A 26,734-nucleotide genomic window follows, 5' to 3' on the forward strand; every position below is an offset into this window, starting at 1 on the left:
AATCGTATCATGAACTAAGTAATTGACGTCACTTTCTGTAATTTGAAATAATACGGTCAAATAAATTGGAGTTATTTAATTATAGATAACTAATATGCTATATAATTCATTTTGTAGTACTTAAATTGTGCTTAGGGTAGATTAGGGTAATATGAGCACCTTAAGCGAAAATTGGAATATTTCAAAAATAATTATGCTAGATCAAAAATTTTTTGCGAATGAACAAATTTAAGGGATTACTACTCATGATCCACTTAGATATTTGGGCACCCGAAATTTTTTCTTAAAAACACTGAGGTTTAAAAAATTAGCAAAAGTGCTCATGTTACCCAGACCACATAGTATCATGAGCATTTTAAATTAGATAAAAAAAAAAGCATTATTAATTAAAAAATTACCGACCTGGCAATTAGATCTATTTTTTGTAGTATAATTATTTGTTATTAACAAAATTTATCATTAAAAGATCAACTTTTTATTGAAACAGGACTACTTTGTTTTCATTAAAAAAAAAAAAAAAATAGTTTATTATTTTTTCAATTTTATTAACTCAAACCTTTGAACGATAAAATTTCAAATTTTTTGAACTTAAGTTACAGAAAAATATTTAGGATTGTTAAAATATTACAATTTTTCACTAGGTTTTTTTTTATTCAAAAATCAATTAAAACTACTGCGAATTTAGGACTTTAAATTAGGTAATTTCAATGAAAAACACTGGGCAGTTTGAGCATGGTCATATTACACAAAGATGACATCTTTAAATAAATTCAAAACTAAATGTTTCCATGCATCGTTTTTCAAACAAAAATGGAACGCTAATATGTTTTTCTTTATGAAAAAATTAATTTCATTGTTTTTAGCACCAAAATTTCGCCCTACAGATTTATTCATGCGTGATGCTAATATTTTAACAACGTTTAATAGCGTTTTAATTAGATGAAAGCCGCTAATTACTGCATATAAATTTACGCTAACTATATGCTTCCTGTTATCACCACATAAAGTTGGTTCAAAAATACAAAGCAACTTTAACTTCACTGATTACATCTAAGAAATTTTTAAGTATGCTCATATTACCAAGGTGCTTATATTACCCTAATCTACCTTAACTTTATATTTGATAAAAGCCGAAATATTTAAGATTTTAAGAAAACTTTTTTATTACGGTTTCACAACATATACAATGAAATTTAAAATTTTTCAATGAATTTAAATGAGGTTGAGAAGTCTAAAAAAAATGTTTTATAAATTTGTTGCCTTCACATTAGGTAACCCTCTTGGGTTAGGGGGCAAAAAATTAGAGGGTTTTTTTGTTCTCAGGCTCCAATAACTGCAGTTTTATGAAAAGTATCCTTTTCAACATAAATATAAAGATATAAATGTTGAGAGTTTGCTCCATTTCTGGAAGTAAGTATCTCAATCACAAAAATTGCTCCATCTGCCCCTGTTAAAAATGAAAACAGCACAATCAATTTTTTTCTTTTTAATTTTTTTTTAAGTTAGAAGAACATTTTTTCTTATAAAGGTGATGTTATAAAATATAAATCTTTTTTAGTATATATTGTATACTTTATACAATATTGATTAAAGTTCATTTTTTGAAATCAATTTCCTTTATATCTTTGTTAAGATAACCACTTTATTTTTTTCATCATAAAAAATGCATTTCTTTATTTAACTCTAGCCTGACCTTGAGTTAAAAAGTTGGTATCAAAACTCATCATTTAATAATACCTTTATAATGGAATTGATTTGGTTAAAAAATATTTTAAAAAATATTTTATTTTAATTTTTATGAGGACTTAAAGTCAAGCCACTTTAGTGGCTTGACTTTAAGTCCTCATAAAAAGTTAAAATTTTTTGTATGATTAGTATAAACTAATTTAATAACAGTAATCTAATAATAATTTAATAAATTAATTACAGTAACCAAATTGACTTGACATAAAATGTCACTATAGACCAGGTGATTAAAAAAAAGCAATTACTTTTACTCAGTAATTGGTAAGCTTTAAATTAAAAATTGCTTAACTTTAAAGTGAATAAAAAAATTTGCTGAAGTTTCACGTAAAACGTTTTTTGTTTTTAATTAATGCCATGATTGGTTTTAACACTAAATTAATTTTCTGTTAACCTATTAAACAGAACCATTAGCTAGCGTTTTTCTTAACTTTCGTAAGTTTCTTAAGTTGCGTAAGTTCACCCAAGGTCTGATTTTTTTTAATGAAATCAAAACTTTTATGTCTATTACTTTCTTAGAGGAAAAATTTATTTCAACAAACTCAATACAATTGACTTTTAATGTCTAAATCAATAAGAACCTTTTGACTATAGCGCAACCATTAGGTCTGCGAAAACTGTGTTGAATTTTTATTTTAATGCGTATATGATTTATATTAAACTTAAACAGCAATAATAAATAGCGTAATAAATTAAAAAAAAAAAAATTAATGTACTAAACCTTAATCTGTTAATTAAATGTTAATGAAAATTTTATATGGTGCGTTTAGTAGAGTAGGTAGATAGAGTATGATTATTTACTATTATTTTATTAATAAACTTTCTTTTTCTCTAATAGATAACGTTACTTCAAGAGGTCAAAAAAAGTAGTTAAGATTTATGTTGCTAGTTTAGCAAACTTAACACTCTTTTTTTACTCAAATAATTAATGAGTTTCAAGGTGATCACCTAATGCTCTTGTCAAATAGCACAGCAAAAAAACATTAAATGAGGTTTGAGGTTGCTTGCTGTTTTTTTGTTGTTCGAAAAAGGTGCATTACTACGTATACAGTTTAGTTAATCAGCAGATTTATTAATCAGTGATTTCTGGTAGTTAATGTAAGAGATGGAAACGCATTTTCGACTGTAGTTGGTACCGTTTTTTTTGCGTCTGTATTTTTGAATGCAATATTTTTGTTCTAATTGTTTAGTGTTGCAATTATTGAGAATGGTTATTTGATGTCAACGCAGTAAAACATGTTGCCACGGATAATTTATAAAAAGAAAAAACTTGGTAAGCCAATTTTTTTAACTTTTGGTTTGAAATTTTCAATTTGGACTTTTTATAAGTCCTTTAAGTGATTTTACTAAAACATCAAATATCCTGTGTCCGTCACTGCTAATCAGAAAAGAATTTAGAAAATATAAATTATTATTTTACAAGTTTTCCAATTTTCTCTTAACACTTTTACATAAATAGAGCTCATATTCACAACACGTTTGCTTTATTTCTTAAAAAAGAAAAATTAAACAAAATTATATAGCTAGTGTTTGTTGAAACAGATCTCAGATTAAAACAGATATAGATTTCAGATTCTCAGTGAATAAGGACCAGATAGAATCAAAAAAGTATAAAGCAAAAACCGAATGTTATTAAAATAGCTAAAAACTTGCTAAAAAGTTATTAAAATAACTATATTTATTTAAAGAAAAATATAATAAAAGATTTGTTATAACCATAAAAGCAGACACTAGAGTGGTTCAGATTAAAGAAAAAATTATAAAGGTCCACCTTTATTTAAAATCTTGATATTAATATATATAAATTTGTCGAAAAAAAAATCTTTAAAATATAACATTGTACTGTCATTATACTCGGTAATATAAAAATAATCCAAGTTTAAACATTCACATATTTATGCCCAAAAAGTCTTTCATTTTAATTTATTTTAATTCCCATTAAATACAAATTCACAGTCATTTACTTCACTTCATTTATGATAAAATATTTATATTATACATCAGCGAAATAGGAAAAAACTTAAAACATTAGTTTTTTTAGTAATAACAGTTGTAAGCAACATTAAAACCTCTTTTATTATTTACAGAAAATTTCAATAAGTGGATATAGCACTTTTGTGCTTTAAGGTATCAATGTAAAACTATATATAAAAAATAAATGTTATCGCTGCTTTCATTTTTCTCTCATCGAACATATTATGTTCAATGAAAAAAAAATGAAAGCAGCGATAACTTTTTTATAATTTCAGATAATTCAATATTACAAAACATATTATATATTTTTGAAGTTGTTTTGTTGTATTTGTGTAAAATATTGTATTTGTGTTGCACAAATACAATATTTTATTATGAAAAGATGAATAATTGTTCATTTTAAGTATAAGGTATGACCCACGTTAAGAATACAAGTTTGGATGGCGGATTTTTCTATGTAGTTGTTGCCTTATATATACAAGTTTATCTTTCTGATTTTTCCACCCATAGGAAAAATTGCCGTTTTTAAGCATTGTTGCTACCTTATAGTCATCAACCACAAGTTGTACTACTTTCCCCAGAAGAATGGCTCGCTTCATACTCTACAATTACAAAGTCATCTTTTTCCAGAGTAATTGTATTTTCATCTGATTCTTCAACTCCACCTTTTTACAAGTCTTTAATGAAGGTTCATATAAAGGTGGAGTTGACGTGCTAGTTTAGTTTTCAGATACTCACTACTCAAGTCACCACTTAAGTCGCTAAAATAGTATCGATAATAAAACCGATGGCCGCTTACAATGGTTTGTAATATTTTAAATTTTAAACCATGCAACACAATGGTTTTTTCATTTCAGTTTAACCAAATTGTAAAAATCTTCAAATCGAAGAGAAAAGTTATTAAAGGAGTTATTCAAATGTCTGTTTAAAAAATTAGATAATTGTATAAAAATATATAGAAAAGAATTATTGAAAAGATGCAAATAACAATCTTTTAAAAATAGTTGCAATTAATAATTTTAGGCAAAGAGTTGCACAAAACTTAAACAAGCTCAACAAGAAGTAGCGCATTATGTCATTATGTACTTTGATGGGTCTTTGTGTTTATGACAAAAAAACTTGTTTGAAATGTACTGATGTTCTTTGCAATCATTCTTTTTGAATTTTTTTTTTTGTATTTAAACAAATTAATTTAATTTGTTTAATTATCTTAGCCTATGTAAGCTTTGATAACTGTGTTCATTACATGATTTGATAACTGTGTTCATTACATGATTTGATAACTGTGTTCATTACATGATTTGCTTTGCCCCATCAAAACTATTTAACTTGTTTTTGATTTTTCTGGTAAAAACTTTTTTCAAAACTATGACAGAAAAGTTGTGAGGAACATCAGGCAAGACCTTTTTTCGGAGACGCATCCTCATTGAAAATAGGCAAGACTTATTTTCTGAGACGCTAGAATGAGAATGTTAACTAGAATCAAGATATGAATTGGTGCACTTTTTTTTTAAAAAATATTTCAGCCTTATAATTGGAAGAGTTTGTAATTTCTGACCCAAGTAAGCAAATATTATTGGCTTAAGTATTACTCTATAACTTCTGGCACCAAAATTTTGCTATATTAAAATAAGATTTGTTCACTAGAAAAAAATTACGAACATGCTTCGATACTAAAAGGAGAAAGTTTTTGCGTTTCCCAAATATGCATTTATCGGCAAAGAAATGAAAACATAAATTCAAGTACAGTTGCAAAGAAAACTGCGTATAATAAAAAAAATTTTAGTTTTAGAGTTAACTATTAGAGTAAAAAAATTGGAAAGTAAAAGAATTTTAGAAGCAATTGTATTATAGCTAAAAACCTTTGCTGGCTACAGCAAGATTAATTATATTAGACTCAATGAATCAGTGACTAGATACCAATATACCTTTTTTTTGTTTCGTTTTTTCTAAAAATAAAAATGAAAACAACTTTGAAGACTAAATATAATTTAATAAGTGGTTAGAGGGGAGACGTCATTGAAACGGTTCGTTTTTAAATTTGCAGTATGATTAATTTTGATTAGTGATCGACCGAAACCGAAATTTGAGCCGAAACCGAAAGTACCGAAATTTCGGTTCAGTGAAGCCGTAGCCGAAACCGAAACCGAAATTTCGGCCGAAATTTGTAAAAGAATGTTTAAAATCCCTGAACCTTTTATGATCACCGAATTGAAGCAAAAAAAACTATTTTACATATATCTAAGCAATCACCATGAAACATAGTTTGATAAAAACTATAATTTCAATAATTAAAGGTAATAATTGAAGTATTTTCTCTGCGGAATACATTTTTTTTTCATGTTTTCAAAAGTCTGTTTCTTTCATTTGAAAGAATGTCTCCAGCAGTTAAAAACAACCTTTTTACTTCGGTAGATGTTGGTGGAGGTCGTAAGAATCTCTTTGCTACTTTTGCCAAACCAAACTTTGCTTTTAATGTTGTTTTCTAATATAAATCTATGAAACTTCCGACTTTCTTCGGAGTTTGAATCAATTTTTGAGATTTTGTCAACCCAACCAGGCATTGCAAATTGCAACATTTCAGCCCTCTGTTGTTTTGTTCTGGTTTCAAATAAGGGTATTGTTCTTTTTTTAATTGTAATAGGCTCAACTTGATCTAAAGTTGGTATATTTTTAGGACTGCCGGTAGTTGTGAGTATTGCTTTTTCAGTTAGGAGATTCTTTAAAGTAAATGACTTCTTAAATGTGATGAAAGTCCGCTAAGTGATTGAAGTTTTAGATTGTTCGATCCACGAGATACTTTCAAATTGCAGATATTGCAAGTTCCGTGTTTGAAATCACTACCTGTCACGGTAAAATGATTCCATAAACCAGTTTTTTATCGATTATTTTCTATTGTAAAATTTAGTACAGAGAAACTTTTGATGAAACTATTGGTTTGGGTTGCTTTACTTAAATGTTAATTCATTTTAAGAATGATTTTGAGAATAGTAATGTAAAACTATTATGTAACGTGATTTCAATTCAAATTTCTACAATTGTTATAATTAAAAATTGATTTACTAACAAACGATTACAATTAGGAAACCGTCATGATCCCACTCTAAATTAAAACTTAAAAAAAAATCTTATAAAAGTTTCGGCTCATTTCAGTTGCGGTTTGAACCGAAATTTCGGCCGAAACAGGAAAAGTAAAAAAATTATTGAAGCAGAAGTTTCGGTTTCGGTTTCGGCCGAAGCCGAAAGTTTCCGTTCACTAATTTTGATTTAACACTGTCGTACCATTATACTATTAAATTTATTTTCTCGTTTGTTTTACTAAATATATATATATATATATATATATATATATATATATATATATATATATATATATATATATATATATATATATATATATATATATATATATATATATATATATATATTTCGCCGTTTGACAATGATTGCAATAACAAATTAAATAAATAAAATTTACATGACAGGAGCAAAAAGAAGACTATAGTTGTCTCATCACTAAGCCCCGTAATATATACCATAGACAGCATAGCTTTTAAAAACCGTGTAGGGTAATACAAAATCTTTCAAATATTAATTACATTTTCTTAAAAATTATATTTTAAATAAAGAAAGAAAGAAAAAAAAAATTAATAAATAAATAAAAAGTCATAAAAAAATTTTAATTTTTTATATTTTATCCTCCTAATTTCTTTTTTTTTTTAATTTCTATTGTTACATTGAGAATAATTAGGAAAAAAAAAATTGTAAAAATAAAAAATATTTATATAGACAATAAAAGCAAAAAGATAAAAATTGAAAAAAGAAATTTAATTCATTGTCATTTAGTAGAAGAGTTTGCCTAAGTTTTGTTTTAAATTGGTTAAGCGAAAAGAGTGTTTTAAGATCATCATTTAAAAGTGTATTCCATAATTTAGGTCCTCGATTTATGATTGAGTATTTAGTGGCTGAATAATAGGTTTTGGATTGACTAAATTTTTTTTTGAGAATCTTGTGCTGTATATATGATTTATTTTTTTAAATATTGAGTAAAATAAAGATGGCGCCGTTTTTTTATCAAGTTTAAACATAAATATAAGCATTTGATAAAGATTAATTTTGAAAACATTTAATATATTGAGTTTACTTAAAAGTATTTTTGCATGGGAGAGTCGACCTTTATTTGTAATAATCCTAATAGCATGTTTTTGTTTGCAGAGAAGTTGATTTATTTTTGTAACGTTGGTGCTGCACCAAGCAATACTTGCACAGTTTAAGTAACAATGTATAAATAAAAAGTATATGTATTTCAATCAAGTTTTGTTTAAAAACTGTATAGCTTTATACAGGATACCAATACTTTTTGAAATTTTATTCTCAACTACATTTATTTGTTTTCTCTAATTAATATTTTCATCTAGAATTACGCCGAAGAATTTTAACGATATTTCCCTTTTTATTAAATTATTATCAATAAAAAGATTCGGTAGTTTCAATGGAATATATTTTTTTTAGAAACATGATGGAATAATGTGTATTTAGTTTTAGTAATGTTTAGGGATAGTTTATTGGATTTAAACCATTGGCTTAGCTTATCAAGTTCTATGCTTACTTTTAAAAATAAAGTAATAATATATTCATTGGAATAAAACAAGTTAGTATCAGTTTAAGATATTAGAAAACTTATTTAAATCATTAATATAAACTAGAGATAAGAGGGATCCTAGTATTGAACCCTGGGGAACACCGCATGTGACATTATGTGTTTTTCCACCATCGTATGAAATATATTGCTTCCTGTTAAAAAAGTAACTTTTAAACCAAGCCAAGTTTGAATTTCTTATTCCGTAGATTTTGAGTAAGAATAAAAGAATTATATGATCAACTGTATCAAAGGCTTTGCTAAGATCTATAAAAACACCTAAAGTATTCTTTTTTTCATTAAACCCTTTAAATATATCATGTACGAGATGTAAGATTGCGTGATCAGTAGAATTACCAGATTTAAAATCAAATTGTTTATTGTACAAAATGGGGAAAACTTTAGGAATTTTTAACTTTTCCGGAAAAACTCCCTCTTTTAAAGATAAATTAAATGTATACAAGAGCGGGATTGTAAAGAGTTTTATTGAATTTATAATGATGCTACTACTTATATTGTCAACTCCTATACTTTTTTTGGGCTTGATTAAAGAAACCGCGACAAATAATTCTTCTTCACTTAGTTTTTCATTAGACATAATATTAATGTTATTAGAAACCAAGTAAGCATCAATGTTTATTAACATTACTATGCGTAGTAGAGTCATTGCTACGAAACAAAAAGCTTTCAAACAAAAGAACGACAGAAAGAATAAATTTTATAAATGAAATAGAATTTTTTATTGAACTCTCCTCGAAACAACGCTGTGCTTGTTAAAATCAAAACAAATACACATCTTTTAAAAATGCAAGTAATGAAATCTAACTCAAATAACAATAAAAAAGAAGCTTTTTCTTTGATATTTATACTTTAGAGAGAAATATTTTGATGCCAGTTAACAACGAGATATATATTTTCCTATCTAATGACAGGAATATATAATATATATTTATACATTATAATATATAATGATACATTAAAATGAATGTATACATGAATATATGATGCATAAAAACTTCATTTATATTAAAAACTATATTAGTAATAATATTAATTATACCAAAATAATGCATTAATTTTAGTTTTGTTCAAGCGACAGTTAAATTGCATTAATTCTATGATCACGATCATATAGGTAATGTAATTTAGAAATAACTGCCACTTGAACAATTTATATCTTCAAAATTCATTTATATTCTTATTTGAATTAATAAATAAGAATTTAAATGAATTTTGAATCTATAAATTAAAAATATTTTTTTTTGAAGATTCTAATAAAAAGTTAGTAATAAAAATACAACATAATGTATACAACATACATAAAACATTTAGTAAAGAACAAAAAACAAACAAAAATATCAAGTATGACAATTATATTGTAGGCTTTTGGAATGAGAACAACTTTGTTTAATTTATGTATATGACCATTCTAGAAACAATAATATACTGATTAAAGGTTTAGTTTTGTAAAGTAAATGAAGAAAATTCTGTTCTGAAAAAAATTCTTATACTCTGAATCTTACAAAACATTAGCTTTACGCTGTGTTTCAATTCGACAAGCACAAACGTTGAAAAGTCTCCGCTTACCGTCGGAAACATTTATGAAAATTAACACAAAGAATATTTTAAAAAGTAATAATTAGTTTTTTAATAAAACATTGTGTTAATTCAAATGTTAATATAACATTGAGAAAAGGACTTACTAATCGCAGACGATAATAACAACAACATATCTAATTATATTAATAACAAATACTTTAATAACAAAATGTTCCATATTAAAACATATTCTTTAAATAAACTATATATTTTGTGATAAACTTTATTATTAAAAAAATAATTCAATACTTTTATTTAATCTCTATTTAAAATCTAAATTGTTTATATTTTTATAAAGAAATGTTTTAAAATTAATATTTATCGTGTATTAATTTTTCCTCTTCGTGATACGTTAAAAGGAAGTGCTCTTTGCTTATTCAGAATCTTGGAATTTCGATTCAATGTACATTTTAAAAAACTTGAAAGTTTGCGCCATATCCATATAACCCAAGCAACTCAAGGTTACTTGGGTTAAATGGATATGGTTGCCTCATTTTCGGACAAACCGATTTTTTAATTTTGGGTCAACATATTTTTAAAGTTGACCGTAAGTTGGCGTCATGTTGGCATATAATTGACTGCTCTTTGGACCAGCGTTGGAATCGTTTTTGTTTTATTAAATAAGCATAGCGTCATAGTAAAAAAACCAAATTACTTAGCATTATTAAATTAATAAATTTACTTAAAACTTTGAAGTAATTTAGATATCGAATGAACAAAAAGTTTAACTTTTTTTTATGTTTATAAACGCCTGTTAACGTCATTTCCACAAAGCAACGATACTTGTAAATCTGTTTCAACAAACTAAAGACACTCATTATTTCAAATTGTTATTCAACTTTCTGAAAAATTATTACTAACTATTTTTAGCGTTATTACACAAATGGCGCTGATATCTTACAAAGTCAGTGTTTACAATAAAAAATATATATTGAAGTTTTGAATATAGTAATATTTGAAATTTTTTATTAAAAATCTGTGACGCACGAAAGCTTTTTTATTTTATAAGAGGTCAAAGTTGTGAAATGGAAAAAAGTTTGCACTACAGCAGTTTTTCTAATGACATATTCGATATTAAGCATTTAAACACCCCCATCATGGTTTAGAAACATCTCATCATGAAAGAAAATTACCATCTATCTTGGTTTGAAATATGCGACATAAAAACCAGAATACAATTTTACGGTTTACGAATATTAAAAATAATTTCAAATAATAATAATGATTTGTAAAACAAATTTTTAATATACATTTAAACTTCATTTGTAAATTTGTTAATTTGATTTATTTTTAAAAAAATATTTATAATTTATATAAATTGTCTTTTTTTAAACTACATTTTTAATGTTTATAAAGATTTGTGTTTAATCTTATAAAATATGAAATATTTAAATACTGCTTTTTTTTTTAATCGTTATTATTTTTATTTATCTTATTTACTTTTATTTTAATTGTTGTTAATTACTTTATATAATAAAGTATGTTAATTTATAATGTAAAGCTTATATATTTGTTACAATCTTATTGTAGATAAAGCAAAAAATTATTAAATTATGAAAAATGGGTAATGGTTGCTTACAACAAAACAAGATATACCCAAAAAACACTCACTGTTCAGCTATCAAGGAACACATTTCTGTTTCAGATAATTCAGAAGTAAAATATATAAAAATGCCGCTTTCATGGCAGGAGATAGAAACTCTTAAAATTTCTTGGATATCAGCTAAACAAGTTTGGAATGAAATATGTACCTGTGCGTTCGGAAGGTTAGAGTTAAAGCTATTTAAATCTCCATGTAAAACTATCCAGCCCAATGTTACAAGTTAATTTATAGCACGGTAAAGCCCAAAAATTTGCACTCTCAAAATTAGGGTTTTCGACTACTTTTAAACTAGGTCTGCGAAAAAGTTTTATTTGTTAAATTTGTTAAACGTAGTTGAATTTCAAAATATTGTAAACAGATATAAAAACCTACAACTGCACTATACGTTGTATGTTTCCTATTTTAGTATTCCTACTAAAATAGGAAACTGGTTATTAATCCGAGTATCATTAAATATTTTGAAATGATGTATTTATACCGGTATTATATATTCATTTTTGCGCATATTTAAAACATAGGTTCAAATATTTAGAAAACCAGTTTTTTTTTCTCTTCGGAATTATTTTATTTACTGATGATATAATGTTGTAAACCGATAGTTTTCTTTATTGAACATGTTTATTAATTATACCATTTTGTTTTTTATTACAATAAATAAAAAATGTTTTAGGAGAACAATCTGAGCCGGTTTTCTATACAGTTCACAACCGTAAAAATGAATTGAAGTATCTAACTACAGAGGTAGCCAGAATACTTTTTTTATTTATAAAAAGTTGGCTTGTTGCATAAAATTTGTATCAAATAAAAAAATGGCTACTTCTGTAGTAACATGATTCAACCTATTATACTTTGCGAACTGGTTTGAACATGAAATACTATTATGCAAACCATTTTTTGACTTTTCTTAGTTATTAATTAACGTAATATATCTTCAAATTATTTATACGGCCGGATATTTTGCATTTTGAAGAAAAAATAGAAGGCCAGTTTTTAAAATTATGTTTCAAAAACTTAATACGTTTTGAACATTTTCAAAATTATTTTATTTAAGTCCACAAAAGGAGTATATATTCATAATTTTAGATATTAAACGAACATTTAAGAAATAAATAAATAAAAGGGATCTATATTTAAAAATTTAAAATTAGTAAAAACAGTGTAAGAAACAAGAACAGTTATAAAAAATATTTTTTTTTTTTTTTTTTTATTAAAAAGTAAAATGGTTATATTATATATAATTTATTAAGTTTTCTCAAATTTTCTTTTTTTAAAAGATTTTACATGATCAACAACTACCAGAGACTGCCTTTGAACTTTGGAGGCCCTGGGCAAGATTAAATGTGAGCCCCCCCTGAAATAAAATTTTTTTTTTTATTATTTCTGTTAAATTATTATTATAGTCATGACTTCATTGAAACTTGACTTTACGAGGTTCAACATTAGCAAATGTTTCAACTAATGCTCTAATATCTATGCTCTTTAACTCGTCAATTTCAATTGATATCTAAGCTATGCCTGTAAGTTTGCACTCTGACATATTTGACCTTAATTAGGTTTTTGATAATTTAACTTTTGCGGAAGCAACAGTGAGTGGAAATGTCAATAAAATTTGCAATGCTATAACTAAATTTGGAAAAGGTTGTTCGTTGTGATTTTCTTAAATAAACTTGATCATTGCCTTAGGAAGCAATTTTCCAGGAAACATACTGGATATTGCTTTGATTTCATCAAATAATTGATTTGAAATCACATCCGAATGTCCATCTTCAGTTAAGGCAGCCTCTAAATCCTTGCTATGTTTCTTAAGTGCTTCAGTATTTTGGGTGACTTCTGGAATTTTATATAAGAATCCAAAAAGCTCAGAAACTTCTTTCAGCTGATTAAATCGACTTGTTAAAGATGATAGCACTTGATCTACTAGTACATTGAAAAATTCCACCACAAACTGTGTTTCTGGATTTAAAACTGGTTCATCTGCAGATTCATAGGAAAAAAGAGTTTCTTTCTTTCGGGGACGAACTGTGTTTTCAGCTTCAAACTGAGGACTTACTTCAAATTCTTTCTATAGCAAAAAGTTTGGCATCCTTGATTTCTTAATCACAAAAGTCATTAAAATTATTGAATAGTTGGTTAATTTTGGTTTGTGCTGTTGATAGATCATAGTCTGGAGACAGAATTTTTTTGCTGATTAAATTTACTTGAAATAATATGTCATACCATACACTCAAGCTTACCATGAATGTAAATTTGGACATGTGCTTGGCAAGATTATTTGCCTGAAATTTGGTAGATGTATCATACTCTGAACTGTTAGCAATTTCAACTAGAGCACCATAAACTTTGGAATATTCATATTTTAATGTCTTCAAGCTTTCCACTCGAGACTCCCATCGAGTCTCAGACAGTGGCTTCAAAGTCAAAGTTTGCACTGATTTCATTAAAATGGCCCATCTGATATTAGAACCTGAGAAAAAGCTTCTTGTACCAAACCAAAAAATGACACTGCTTTTGAAGAAGATTTTGCAGCATCACATACTATCAAATTCAAACTGTGGGCACTACATGGCACAAAAAACGCTCAAGGGCTAATGTCTCTTATTTTTTCTGCACACCAGAATTATTTCCTTTCATGTTTGCTTCATTATCATATGATTGATCTCGACAATTTAATATATCTAGACCTGCTTCTGTCAAATGTTTAAGGAAAGTTTCTGTTAAAACTTCATCGGTTGTCTTATTTACATCAACAAATCCAATAAAATGCTCTTCAACTGCAAATAACTTGCAGTTGTAAAATCTAAGAACTAGGGTTAATTGTTCTTGGTGAGTTACATCTGTAGTGCAATCCATAATTATTGAATAATATTTTGCATTCTGACAATTTAAAACTATAGATTTCTTTATCTCTGAACCCAAAAGTTGAATAATTTGGTTTTGAATGTTTTTGCCAAGATAGTGATCACTTACTTCGTGTAATTTAATTTTTCTTAGATGCTCTTGAAGTATTGAATCAAGTTCTGAAATCATTTCGATCAAGCCCAAAAAATTTCCATTGCCTTTAGAAAATAATTTATCAGTGTGTTCTTGGAATGCTAAATTGTTAGAGGCAAGAAATTTTAAAACTGAAATTATTCTCTTCAAAATGTTTTGTCAATACTCCACTTCTAATTTGATTTTTTTAAGTTGCATTCATTGACAGTCTCATTTTTCTTCATTCTTGCAGCCAAATCCATCCACTTTATAAAGCATTCCTTGTGGTTTACGGACTTCTCATGGTCCTTGAGATCTGATGTTATATGTTTCCAATCAGAATATCGATTTTCAGTTAATTTTGTGCTCTTTTTTCCGATAGCAAATATTTTGCAAGGAAAACAAAGTATGCTGTTTGAATGCTTGGAGTAAACTAACCATTTTCTTTCATAGGTTTCCGTATTTGGAAAATGCCCTTTTTAATACATCACAGAGAATTTTTTTCCATGGTCATCTTTTGGAAAATCTTCCTCCTTCAGTTTTATAGGACCTTGTTGCACCAGAGTTTCTCTAAATAAATTCATTAAGATTTTGGGCAAAAGAGCAGGATCCTCAATTCTGAAATGCAACAATTAAGGAAATTAGAACTGGATCTTTCATAAGAGAAGGAAGAGTTATACAGTAGAGTCTCGATTATCTGACTAATACGGGACCAAGGGGTTTTGGATAAGAGAAAAAATTGTCGGATAACAAGAATATGGAGAATGAAAAAAAAAATAAAATTATATGCATTAGTAGGTTACAGTTCTTAATGTAATTGTGCGTATTTATGTTATTTAAATAACGCAAAACAAGGCAAAAATATGCAAAATACCAATAGAAACTATGAAAAGGAAAGGTAAGTTAACAAATAAAATTAAAAAATGGGAAAAAAAAAATTCTTTTTGGATAACCGAGTGACGGATAACAGAGACTGTACTGTTTTCATACAAAAATAACTTTCTACTTACTGTAATGTTGATGGAAACGTATTATTTTCTTCAACAAGATTATTTTCTGGAACATAGAGGGGCTGTTGATCATCTTTGGGTTGAGGGCCATAAATCCTATTATCATCTTCTTCAAACTAAATTGGACCTGGATCGTCTTCTTCATGATGATGAGGTAGTTTATTTGGATCATCTTCAAACGCAGAAAGATTGTCAAGATCATCTTGAGGTTGTGGATCTTCAAGATGAGGGGTATCATTAGGATGAAGACAATGTGCAATTTTAGAAGTAGCGATCTCTTGAGTATTTGCATCACTCAGTGGCTTAAGGTGACGCAAAATTAAATTCTTCAGAGATGCGAGATTTTTCTTCCTCGAGTTTTCTTTTTCTCTTATTATGACCAGATTCAAACTTTCTCCCAGTCATAATTACTGTCTGATGAGTTTTGATGTAGCAAGCAATTTCCTTCTGCGCCAACAAGGATGGAGAAACAAAACAGAAATGACTGAATGAAAGTAAAAAAGCCAAAGTACTTTGAAAAAACGAGAATATCAATAGTTATATTCCGGTTGGTATGCTTTTCTCAATCAAATTGTTCTAATGTTCAAAGTTCGCAAATCCAAAGAAAAAGACTTGATAAGCATGTAAAAGTTTTAACATTTTTATTAAAAAATATATATTCAAAATTTAAACTTATGAGGCCCTAAAAATCCTGAGGCCCTGGCAAAATCCGGAATGGACCCCACACACACACACACACACACACACACACACACACACACACAAAGGCAGCCTTTGACAGCTACTTCGCTGGAAGAGATAATTCTTTTGTTATTAAGAAAAGCGTTGATAACAATTCTTCCACCAAGTTTTATCTCAGTTTTCTCATGCATGGGACAAGAAAAAGTCTGAAAAGAGTCATAAAAGTGGTTTAACAAATATACTAAAGCTTGTTGTGCATGTAAATTAAATTTCTTTATTTTATTATAAGAGTAGTCAATCATAGCAAAGGATGTGCAAACATAATCCAAAATTGATGGTGAAGGAATAGTGAGACCACCCCTTGAAATAATTGTTAAATAAGTATGATCAGGATTGCTTTCATCGATATGGACACAAAATAAAAATTCTTTACAAAATGTGCCAAAACGTTTTTAAAGTTTCTTTGCTATATATTCAGCAATATGAGCACCTACTTCCATACTTTCTGGTGCAAGTGTCATGATTTCTGGAGTACACCGAGCAATACCAATATCAAGAAGAAAGTTTTTCAAATCTGCTAAATTATTATCTGACTCAAGAGGCACTTTCAAACTATCATCAAAGTTAATACTTTTTTTAACTATACTTTTGATTTTGATTTTTTTTTCAGAAATAGTGATATCTTTTGAACCCACCAAAAATCTTCACCACTTATTTGTCATATTGTCAAAATATCCTTTCTAATGGGTCACTTTGAAATTTCACAGTTAAAACACAGTGATATCTCTCATTAAGTAACTCCTCAATCAATGAGGCATGACTATTAAGTGTTCTTATTAGTGCTGCAGCTGTCTGAACACTTAAAATAAACTTCTCACAATTTGGTATCTTTTGTGATTGCCAAGCTTCAATCCAATGTGTCATTTCTCTAAAAAATTCAGGTTTTTTGTTATCAGAAGCGACTGCATTACCCAAAGTATTACATGTTGAATACTGAGATTTAGAATTTGATAAAACCCACCACTTATTAAATAATGTAAGAAAATCTGCACTACTTTTAAGATCTGGAAAATCGTGAATCGCTGCAGATGTAGTTTCATCAAAAATTTCAAGTGCTAAAGAAGCATTTTGTTTAAAATTGCCAAGATGTAATACTTTCATTGTTATTTTTGACGTTTTATGCAAACTAGCATCAAGAGCGAGGTCTTTTTCATAAATATTGTGAAAGTTGCTCCATTTAATTTCTCACCCACATACAATTATAGGATCTTTAAATTCATTAAAGTTAAAATCTGAAAGAAAAAAAACTTTTACAGTTTAACAAACTATTTCTGATGTTTTTAATAAGATGTACAATGTTAAAACAAAGGTAAATTTTTTTTTAGATTGTAAATAAAAAACGAATCTTAGGCATTCTGATTCGATGCAATAAGGAATTTTTTTAAAACAAGAAACATTAGCAGAATGGTTGTCACAGATATTAACTCTAACATTAAACTCACATTCAGTTTAAAATACAAAGACATTCAGAAATTTCTTCTTTCAGCCATTCAGCATTTATCGTGTTTTCAAGAGACATTTTAATCACATATGGAATGTTTTGTTTGAGGCCAACTATCATAAAACACACTATTCCTTATACATTTCTCCAGACTTATCTCTACCGATCATCTCTCCAGCAAAATACTCCTCACATTTTCCAAGTACATTTCTTCAAAAATTAAGCAAATGTCTTGAGATCTTACCTTTTAATTTTAAACATTTTGCACAACTTAGAGCATCAATATTTCCACTAGTTATTTTTTTAAGTAATGATAATGATGGTAAAGGCAATTCTTCTCGCAAAAGTTGGTATGACTGCATAAAAGCATATCGCAATATCAGTGAATACTTTATAATATTGGCTGAATAATTAGGTTTTTTTAAGTATTTAATTTGCTGTAAAATTTAGTCAATACAGATGAAAATTGTTCAGCTTGTGATTTATTGTAGGTAGGAAAAATATGAAGCATACTTTCACAAGATAAACGACAATCTCTTCCTTGACAAAACCACTGAGGCAATGGCAGAGTTGAACCTTTGTAAAATAATTTAACATGCATCTTGCAGAGTGCATTGTCAACACGAATTCACTCTGCAACTTCAGCAATAGATAGAGTACTATGACTCGATTTATAAAAAATTACATGATAATCATACTTCAAGAATGAAAAACCATCTGGAACGGGACTTTCAGTAATATTGCCAAAGCTATTAATCAAACCATTCGATAATAACTGTTCATATTGATCTGGCTGAATTATTCTTTTAGTTAGGGATTTTCTTAATAAATTAGAAAATTTTATAAGCTGTGATGAACCTTCTTCAGTCAAATTTGTGCAATTAAAAATAGTTGGAATTGGCGTTAGTTTTTTTATTAATCTAAAACGTTGATTCGTGTTACCTTTCTTTTAAAATTTTTTTTTCAAAATGTTTTTTTTAACTCTTCATTTTTTGGAAATCAAAATACTACTGTAGATACTTCACCATAATTGTGTTAATTTGAACGACAATTTACAACGCAACATTTGTAAACATCTTTTTGAACTTCCGAAACTGCTTCTCTTAAAACACTTTTCGAGAAAAATGGCCTTCTACTTTCTTCTTCAAAATGCGCAATATCCGGCCGTTTAAATAAAGTAGGCCATAGATCATATGGACTACTTGGGACACCCAAAAAAAAAGGTTGTATGATTAATTTACAAAACATGTAAGTACTCTCGACGATTAATCATATTTAAAATTTTAAGGATTTAAAGGCATTTAAACTTACGAGGAACTTTGGTTGTGTTATTGTTACACCGACTCAGTCTGCGTACACATGCATATACTTCAACCAGAGCCGTAGATAGGCTACCCCGCCCCATAATAAAGGGCGTGGAGTTGCAACGAATTTAGGGGGCTCATTTGCAAATTTAGAGGCGTTTTTCAAAATTTTAGGATTTTATTTTTTATTACTATTATTATTTTAATACTAAGTGAAGTATTTTTGGTATTTCGGGACCCTAATGATAGGTTTTTAGAGGGGGTGAGGCTTGGACCTACTACCCACTGCACTAATTTTAACAGAAAATGCAAAGAAAAAAAATTTTTAATTTAACAATTATCTTTAGCAGGGTTGGTGTGCTTTTATTATTGAGATATTGCTCGGCATTTTTTCTATTACAAACCAAACACTGTATTTAGAATGTTTACATTTTAATTAGCGTTTAAATTTTGTAAAATGTATTGAAAGCTGAATTTGTATTAAAAGATATCTTATATTATAGTTACAAGTTTTATATAAGTTATGAGATAAGATAAACTATGTATACATTTATATAATTTTTAGTGTCTCTTATTATTTAGGTGGTTTTCAACATATCCTGAAATTTGTAAAAAATTTGGAATTTACGAAACAAGCATCACAATAAATGACGTTTTATCTTCGAAATCATTGTGCATTCACATTCGAAAGTCAGTGGAGTTGATCGAAACAATAATTAAAAAAGTTGATGAGAGACAAGAGTTATCAAACCATCTTATTGAACTTGGCAAATTGCATTACAGGCTGGGTGCAGAACAAAAGTATGCTACGGTAAATATCTTTTAAAACTTTGTACCTAAAACGGTTGCCTTGACGTTCATTGCTGTTTATTAATTTTTTTTTCACCCTATTCAAAACAACTTGATTTATTTAAATGCAGGTTATACTTGTTGTTTTTATTATCAATTTACTCAATTATTTTAACAATTTTTTTCATTTTTGTTGCATATTGTTTATCTTTTGAATTTTAATATTGGGTTTTAATATTTTATTGATAAAAATGATATAGTTGTTAAAAATAAAATTAAAAATAAAAATGATGTAGTTATTAAAAATAAATCTAACCCTAAAAATACATTTTTAAAATGTTTTTATACTAACGCAACTTCTGTTATTCCGGATAAAATGAACGAGTTATCTGCACTCTGTGATACAAAAATGTATAATTTAATCTTTATTTCTGAGACATGGTTTACTGGTATATCTGCTTTTCACTACAACTACTCACTTTTAAAGAAAAATCGAATTGGTCACAGTGGAGTTGCTGCTATCTACATCAAGCGTGATCTAATCGTGAATAAGGTATCTGATTGTCATCCAAGAGAGATCTTAAACATCAGCAACTTTGAGCAAATATGGTGTGAAATTAAAATTGGTAACAAAATTGTTCTTATTAGTTGTGTCTATAGACCATCTTTTTGCATATAAATGATATAAATAAAACAATTATGTTGGATAAACAAGGTGTTGATAGAAAAGCGTATAGTTGTTACTAGCAGGTGATTTCAACTTTCCGGATATCAAATGGCACGATGATGACTGGATCGAATTACTAAACGGTAAAAATAATGCGGCAAGTGTTTTTCTTTATACTTTGACTAATCATAACCTAGAACAATTAGTTGATTTCTTAAGATTTGAAGCATCTAATGGTAAAGCAAAAAACAATTTGGATTTAATTATTACAGACTCTTCAACTAGAGTAATCAACTTATCTAGCACTCTGTCGTTAGGTAATTCGTCGAAAGGTCATCGCATATTGAGTTAGGATTATGTCATTCTTTTTAAAAATAAGGCTACTTTCTCAAACAAAAAGTATGACTGCAATAAAGGTTGAAATGTCGCGTATTGGGCTCTAACCCAAAGGAGGAGACGTGAACTTCTAGTTAAATGTTCTCCCGCGATGCTCCGTGATAAGACCGTAAGGACTACTGAAAGCACCTTAAAAAAAAATAAAATAAAATAAAATAAAAGGTGACTATATATATTTCGGTAAAAAATTATGAAAACTAACTGGAAGCAATTATTTAAAAATAAAAACACTAATGAGTGGTATGAATTTTTCTGCAATAAATATAATAAACTTAGCTAGCAATTTATTCCGTTAAGGAAAGCCTATACCACTTGTAATTTGCCGTGGATGAATAAGGAAGTACTAGCTATGATAAAGCAAAAAAAAAACAATTGGGTAATTACTTATCTGCGACTAACTGGCAATCAGCGACACTGATTCGTGAATATAGGAAACTAAGAATCCAAGTGCAGAAAGCATGTAAACGTCGTGTTCGAGTATTTGAAGCCCGACTAGCTTCAGATAAAATTAATCCTAAAAGGGTATACGCTTATGCTAAGGCACAACAGATAGACAGATAAAGCACTTATAGATACATGAACATGTATCTATAAGTGCCTTATCTGAGGCAAAATGTGAAACGTTAACAGAGGGAATACGTATCGCAAACAGATTTAATAAACTTTTCAAATCATTTTTGTTAATATAGTAAAAGTAGTCAGTTACCTATTTTTGAGAGAAGGCATTATTAGGAGGACTTAGACAATATAGTTATTAATTTTTAAGCGACGTTAGCTTATTTGAAAGGTTTGAACCCGAATAAATCTATTGGTGCTGATAACATTAGTCCAAAGGTACTTAAAGTACGTGCAGCTCGAATAACTTACCCTCTTATTTTACTTTATAATAAAGCACTCTCTGAAGACTTAACACCTACAGCTTAGAAACAGTCACACGTCACACCGTTTTTTAAAAAAAGAAGTCGTCTTAATGCCGCGAATAAAAGACCAGTATCTATCACTTTAGCTCCATGTAAAATAATGAAAGATTATCAGGGAACTGATAAATAAACATCTTGAAAAAACGAGCTGCATCTCACATAATCAACATGGATTTATGTCCAAAAAAAGATGCACGTCTAACTTATTGGAGAGTGACAACTACATCACGAAAGCGTTAAGTAAAATAAATTTTGTCAATATTGCATTTTTAGACTTCACAAAAGCGTTTGATAAAGTTTCTCATCGTAGACTACTACATAAATTGAAAGAATATGGGATTAATGGCAATGTTTTTAAATGGATTGAGTCATTTTTGATTAGTAGAAAACAGCGAACTGTTATAGGTGAACACTCTAGCGACTGGACCGATGTTCTAAACGGAGATACCTCAAGGTCTGTACTTGTTCCAATATCATTTATCATTTATATAAACGACATAACGGATAAGATAAAATCAGTTCATAAAATCTATGCTGACAATACTAGACTGTTACAAGAAATAAGACCTGATTTTCACGATCCTGATCGCCTGATCCTTCAAAACGATTTAAACACTGTCACAGAATGTTTAAAGAAATGGCTAATGAAATTAAATGTTTTAAAGTGTAAAGTTATGTACCTTGGTTATGGAAATAGTAATCATGAATATGTAATGAATAATGGAAATACATCTTTTACTCTTGAGGCAACAGATATTAATAGAAAACTAGGTATCTTTATATCTAATGATCTAAAATAGAATCAACACATACAGGTTGCAACACATAAAGCGAATATGATACTTGGCCTATAAAAAAACATTTGGATCAAGAGATATGAAGCTTTGGAGTAAATTATACATTACGTTTGATAGGCCGCATCTGGAGTTTGCTGTTTCGGTATAGTGTCCTTACTTAAAGGTGACATCAAAGAAATTGACAAAATTAAGCACAAAGCAACAAAATTACCTCATGATTTAATAGGGTTACCTTATGCTGAAAGGTGTCGACGACTCAGTTTTACCACTTTGGAAACTCGCAGGAGACGTGGCGACTTGCTCCAACAGTTTAAGCCAGAAAACGGTTTTGAGATTAGCAATAGGCATAATCCAAAAATTTGCATTCCAACGTCCTAATGCATGAATTCACATATAATAATGCTCGTCTTAATTTTTTTACAAATTGTATCGTCAATGGTTGGAATAACTTTCCGTCAGCATGCAAAAAGGCTCCGTCAGTAAACGCATTTAAGAATAGAATTGGGAAGTTTTTTTTCTACAGCTGCAAATAGTACATCTTTTATTGAAGATGAGCTGCACGTTTATAAATTAATTCGTGCTTTAGCAGCTACAAATATTGGCTTTTTAGATACTATTTGTCATAGATGTAAACTTTAATTAAATGAAAGCAATCTTTTTCCTCTTTTTCTCAATTTTGATATCAACTTACTTGCTATGAAATAACAAATGCTTTTTTTTACTTAAAGTTTATATTTCACAAACCATAAATTTTTGTATAATTTGTTGGTTTTGTTTATTTGTTTTTTAATTACTTGTCATGTTATCTAAAAAGACTTATTTAAGTATATTACTATTACTATTAATTACAAGATATAATTCAAAATCTATGAAGAACTTTCAAATAAAATTTTATTGAATTTATGTTTTTATTTTTTTAATTTTTAGTCAATTTAGTCAATTCTTTTTTCAATTTAGTCAATCTAGTAAATTCTAAAAACAGTTGCGCGAAAGTTATAGTTGTTCCAAAGTCTCCAAGACGTATAAATTGAATAAAGTTGACATAAATTGAATATTGCAGCTGAAAAATGCTGCAAGCTTTTATATGATAGATTTTCTTATTATCTTTTCTTATTTATTTTCTTTATTATTTTCTTTATTATCTTTTCTTATTTATTTTCTTTATTATTCTTATTAGTCTTTTCTTATTATTAGCTAAAACAGTTTCTTTTTTCAATATTTTCATTCATTCATTAGTATTGCTTTTAATATGGCGACAAATTTTTAAAATTCTTATGTTAATTTTTTGTTGACGGCTTTTTCTATTTAAGCATTCCACAAAAAATTTTGTCACTCTTTTCTTCAAAAAATATGTTTATTATTTAATGGAATGTATTCTTTTTGAAATAACTGCTTGAAAGTTTCAACCAATTTTTAACCAAATTTTTAAAGTTTTGCATTATAAAGTATTGAGATTTTTGAAATTGTGACACAAAGTGTTAAAAAAAAATTAGTGTTAAAAAAAACAAATTACAAGTTTAAACAACTTTTAAATTCTTGAGATACGCCATTCAAGATATCTTTCTATACAGACACTGGGTTATCATTCTGAAATTTGTTGCTTGCATGATGTATGACGTCAGTCTATGGTGATATGATTCTGTCAAACATTTTTTAAATGTTGTACGTTAGCAAATTACAATTTTATTAAACGAGTCCGCAATTTTATATTTTAGCTATTTTGCAAATATAATTTTCAGTGGGCAACTAAACCAAAAACTAAAACGAAACTAAAAATAAAAATTTTAGTCATCAACTAAACTTGTTTAACTTTTGTACCGTTTCAAAATGAAAAAAAAAAGTTTTACTATTTTATTAATCACCCTCTGTAAAATATATAAGGTAAAAATACAAACTAAGAATAATAAATAGAAAAGGAATTTAGGAATGTTTTCTTCAAGTGTGTTTTTAAAAGTTGTTCGCTGTTCTTCTACATTCCAACATTGAACCGCCTGTACCAAAATATGAAGAGTAGCTTCAGGAACTACATTTTCTAAGTCTTTAAGGTTTATTTATATTTTAACCAGCATTAAAGTTTTCACGTTTAGTTTATGAGTATTGCATAATTCTTTTATAATCTAAAAAAAAGATTTAACTGAACAGAAGTTAAGTTGGGTATTAATTATTTCCAAGGTTGCTTTACTGTTTAAAAGGAGGATAAATTTGTCTTGGTGTATATAATTTGACATCTCTTTATTTTTAGATAGAGAGTGTATATAGTTTTTACTATACTTGGAGACATTAAAAATTGATTTAACTGCGTTCTTTCCAAATGTGTTGAGTCTTTTTATTGTTGGCTCTTTATTTTCACAGAGCTCTAGATTGTGGGTTAGCGTCGGATTTGTTAATGATTTATATAACTGGATAATAGACCTTGGATGTGCAAACCGGATTCCAGATTGAATCAAAGTTTACACCGTTGCCTGGACATTCGATACCGTACTGTCAATATTCATTCTATTTTCTGAAGCAAAAGTTGATTTTTTTGTATCCCAAGTAAAGCCGAGATGATTAAGTTTCTCATAAGGTATAATTTGATGGTTGTATAGAGATATTGTGCTGTTCATTATTTGTTTTTTTCCAGAGAGTAAAAGTTCCGTTTTGACAGCATTAAGATTTATTCCGTTTAAATTGTTGTATATATTATACTTTGTAATAAGTTTTTTTAAACCCTAGAGAGTAGAGCTAAAAAGAATGATGTCATCAGCATAAGCTACAACACTAGTCAGGTTTTCATATATAGTAGTACCAACAACTTCATTATTTTTTGTAGTTTCGAATAGCTTTTCAGTGTATATGTTGTATAGCTAGGGTGACAGAACCGATCCTTGTCTCACTCCTTGCTTAAGATCAAATGAGACTGATTATTATTATTAATTTTACATAATTTTTTACTTTAAATTTATATTCAATAAATTTAAATAAGTAACATTAGTAAACAAACAAATATACAAATAAAATAAACAAAAGCTTAGCAACATGTTTAAAGTTATTAACCTATAGTTTTGACTTTATAATTATAATTTGAATTTGTATTACATTGTATTAAACATTTTATGGCGTTATAAATTTAATATATATTTATTGAATCTTAGGCACTCGGTTCAAGTTTTGTGTTTGCTATTAGCCAGATATGTCCAAACACAAATATGATAACAGAAGGAGCTTGGGATTCACTGTTCAAATACATTGTAACTCACATAAAACTTGGAATTCGAATGGAAGCAGGAAAAAACGACAGTTTAAATGAAACTGACTGCTCAAATTAATTAAATAAATTGGCATACATTTTTAAAATTCTTACAAAATGAATTCTGAAGAAGAAAATACAATTTGTAGCAAAAACCTTCAATTTTTTTATTTGATTTTTAGTTTTTCAAATATTTTTGTTGCTATCTTTTTAGTAAATATCAGTATCTACCAACAATCTACTAACACATACATGCTTTTGTTTTTTTTGGGTTTTTGTTTTTTTTTTTATTATTTTTTACATTGTATAAAAACAAAACTTTCAATTAAGCAAACAGCCAAGAAAATAAAAATTAAAATACATAAAAATAAACTTTAAAAAAAATATGTAGGGGAGAGCGGGGTTTGTTGTCACACTTTTTACATTTTAGACTGCTCAGCTTTTATTTTTCATCAAATCAATCGCAAACTTTGCACGCAAGTAATTAACTATTTCCGGTAACTATTGCAATATTTTTATGACATTAAGTGAAATATTTTTTGCTGTAAAATCATTTATTAAAGACCTCTTCCGTGTGACAACCAACCCTACCCACGGGGTTGGTTGTCACAAACTATGAGCCTGGTTGTCACATTTTTTGGTATGTTTTAATTGTATTTAAAACTGGTACCAATAAATTTTGTTTATATAATACAAAGAATAAATCTGAATAATCTAGGGGAAAAAAAAAAGGCTATATACTGAAAAAAAGAAAATACTATACAGAAAAAGGACTTTTAATATAACACTGATGTTTTTATAAATTGTTGGATAAAGAACACAATTCACATACAAATTGGTGTAAGCCTGGTGTGCATTCTTCATGAGCCTATTTAACAAATTGTGACAACCATCCCCATATATTTTGTGACA

At 27.9% G+C, this 26,734-nt stretch overlaps 1 protein-coding gene across 1 annotated transcript; it reads left to right on the top strand.

The window, feature by feature from the left end:
* Positions 1 to 2,899: 2,899 nt before the first annotated feature.
* LOC101239673 (uncharacterized) lies at positions 2,900 to 26,075 on the top strand. Its single transcript, XM_065817518.1, has 4 exons — positions 2,900 to 3,016; positions 11,486 to 11,721; positions 19,607 to 19,835; positions 25,728 to 26,075. Exons 2-4 carry the CDS (start codon positions 11,516 to 11,518, stop codon positions 25,899 to 25,901), a joined length of 609 nt encoding a protein of 202 aa, XP_065673590.1. The 5' UTR covers positions 2,900 to 3,016; positions 11,486 to 11,515; the 3' UTR covers positions 25,902 to 26,075.
* The last annotated feature ends 659 nt before the right edge of the window (positions 26,076 to 26,734 follow it).

Source organism: Hydra vulgaris, chromosome 14 (genome assembly GCF_038396675.1).
Source record: "Hydra vulgaris chromosome 14, alternate assembly HydraT2T_AEP".
Taxonomy (NCBI): Eukaryota; Metazoa; Cnidaria; class Hydrozoa; order Anthoathecata; family Hydridae; genus Hydra; species Hydra vulgaris.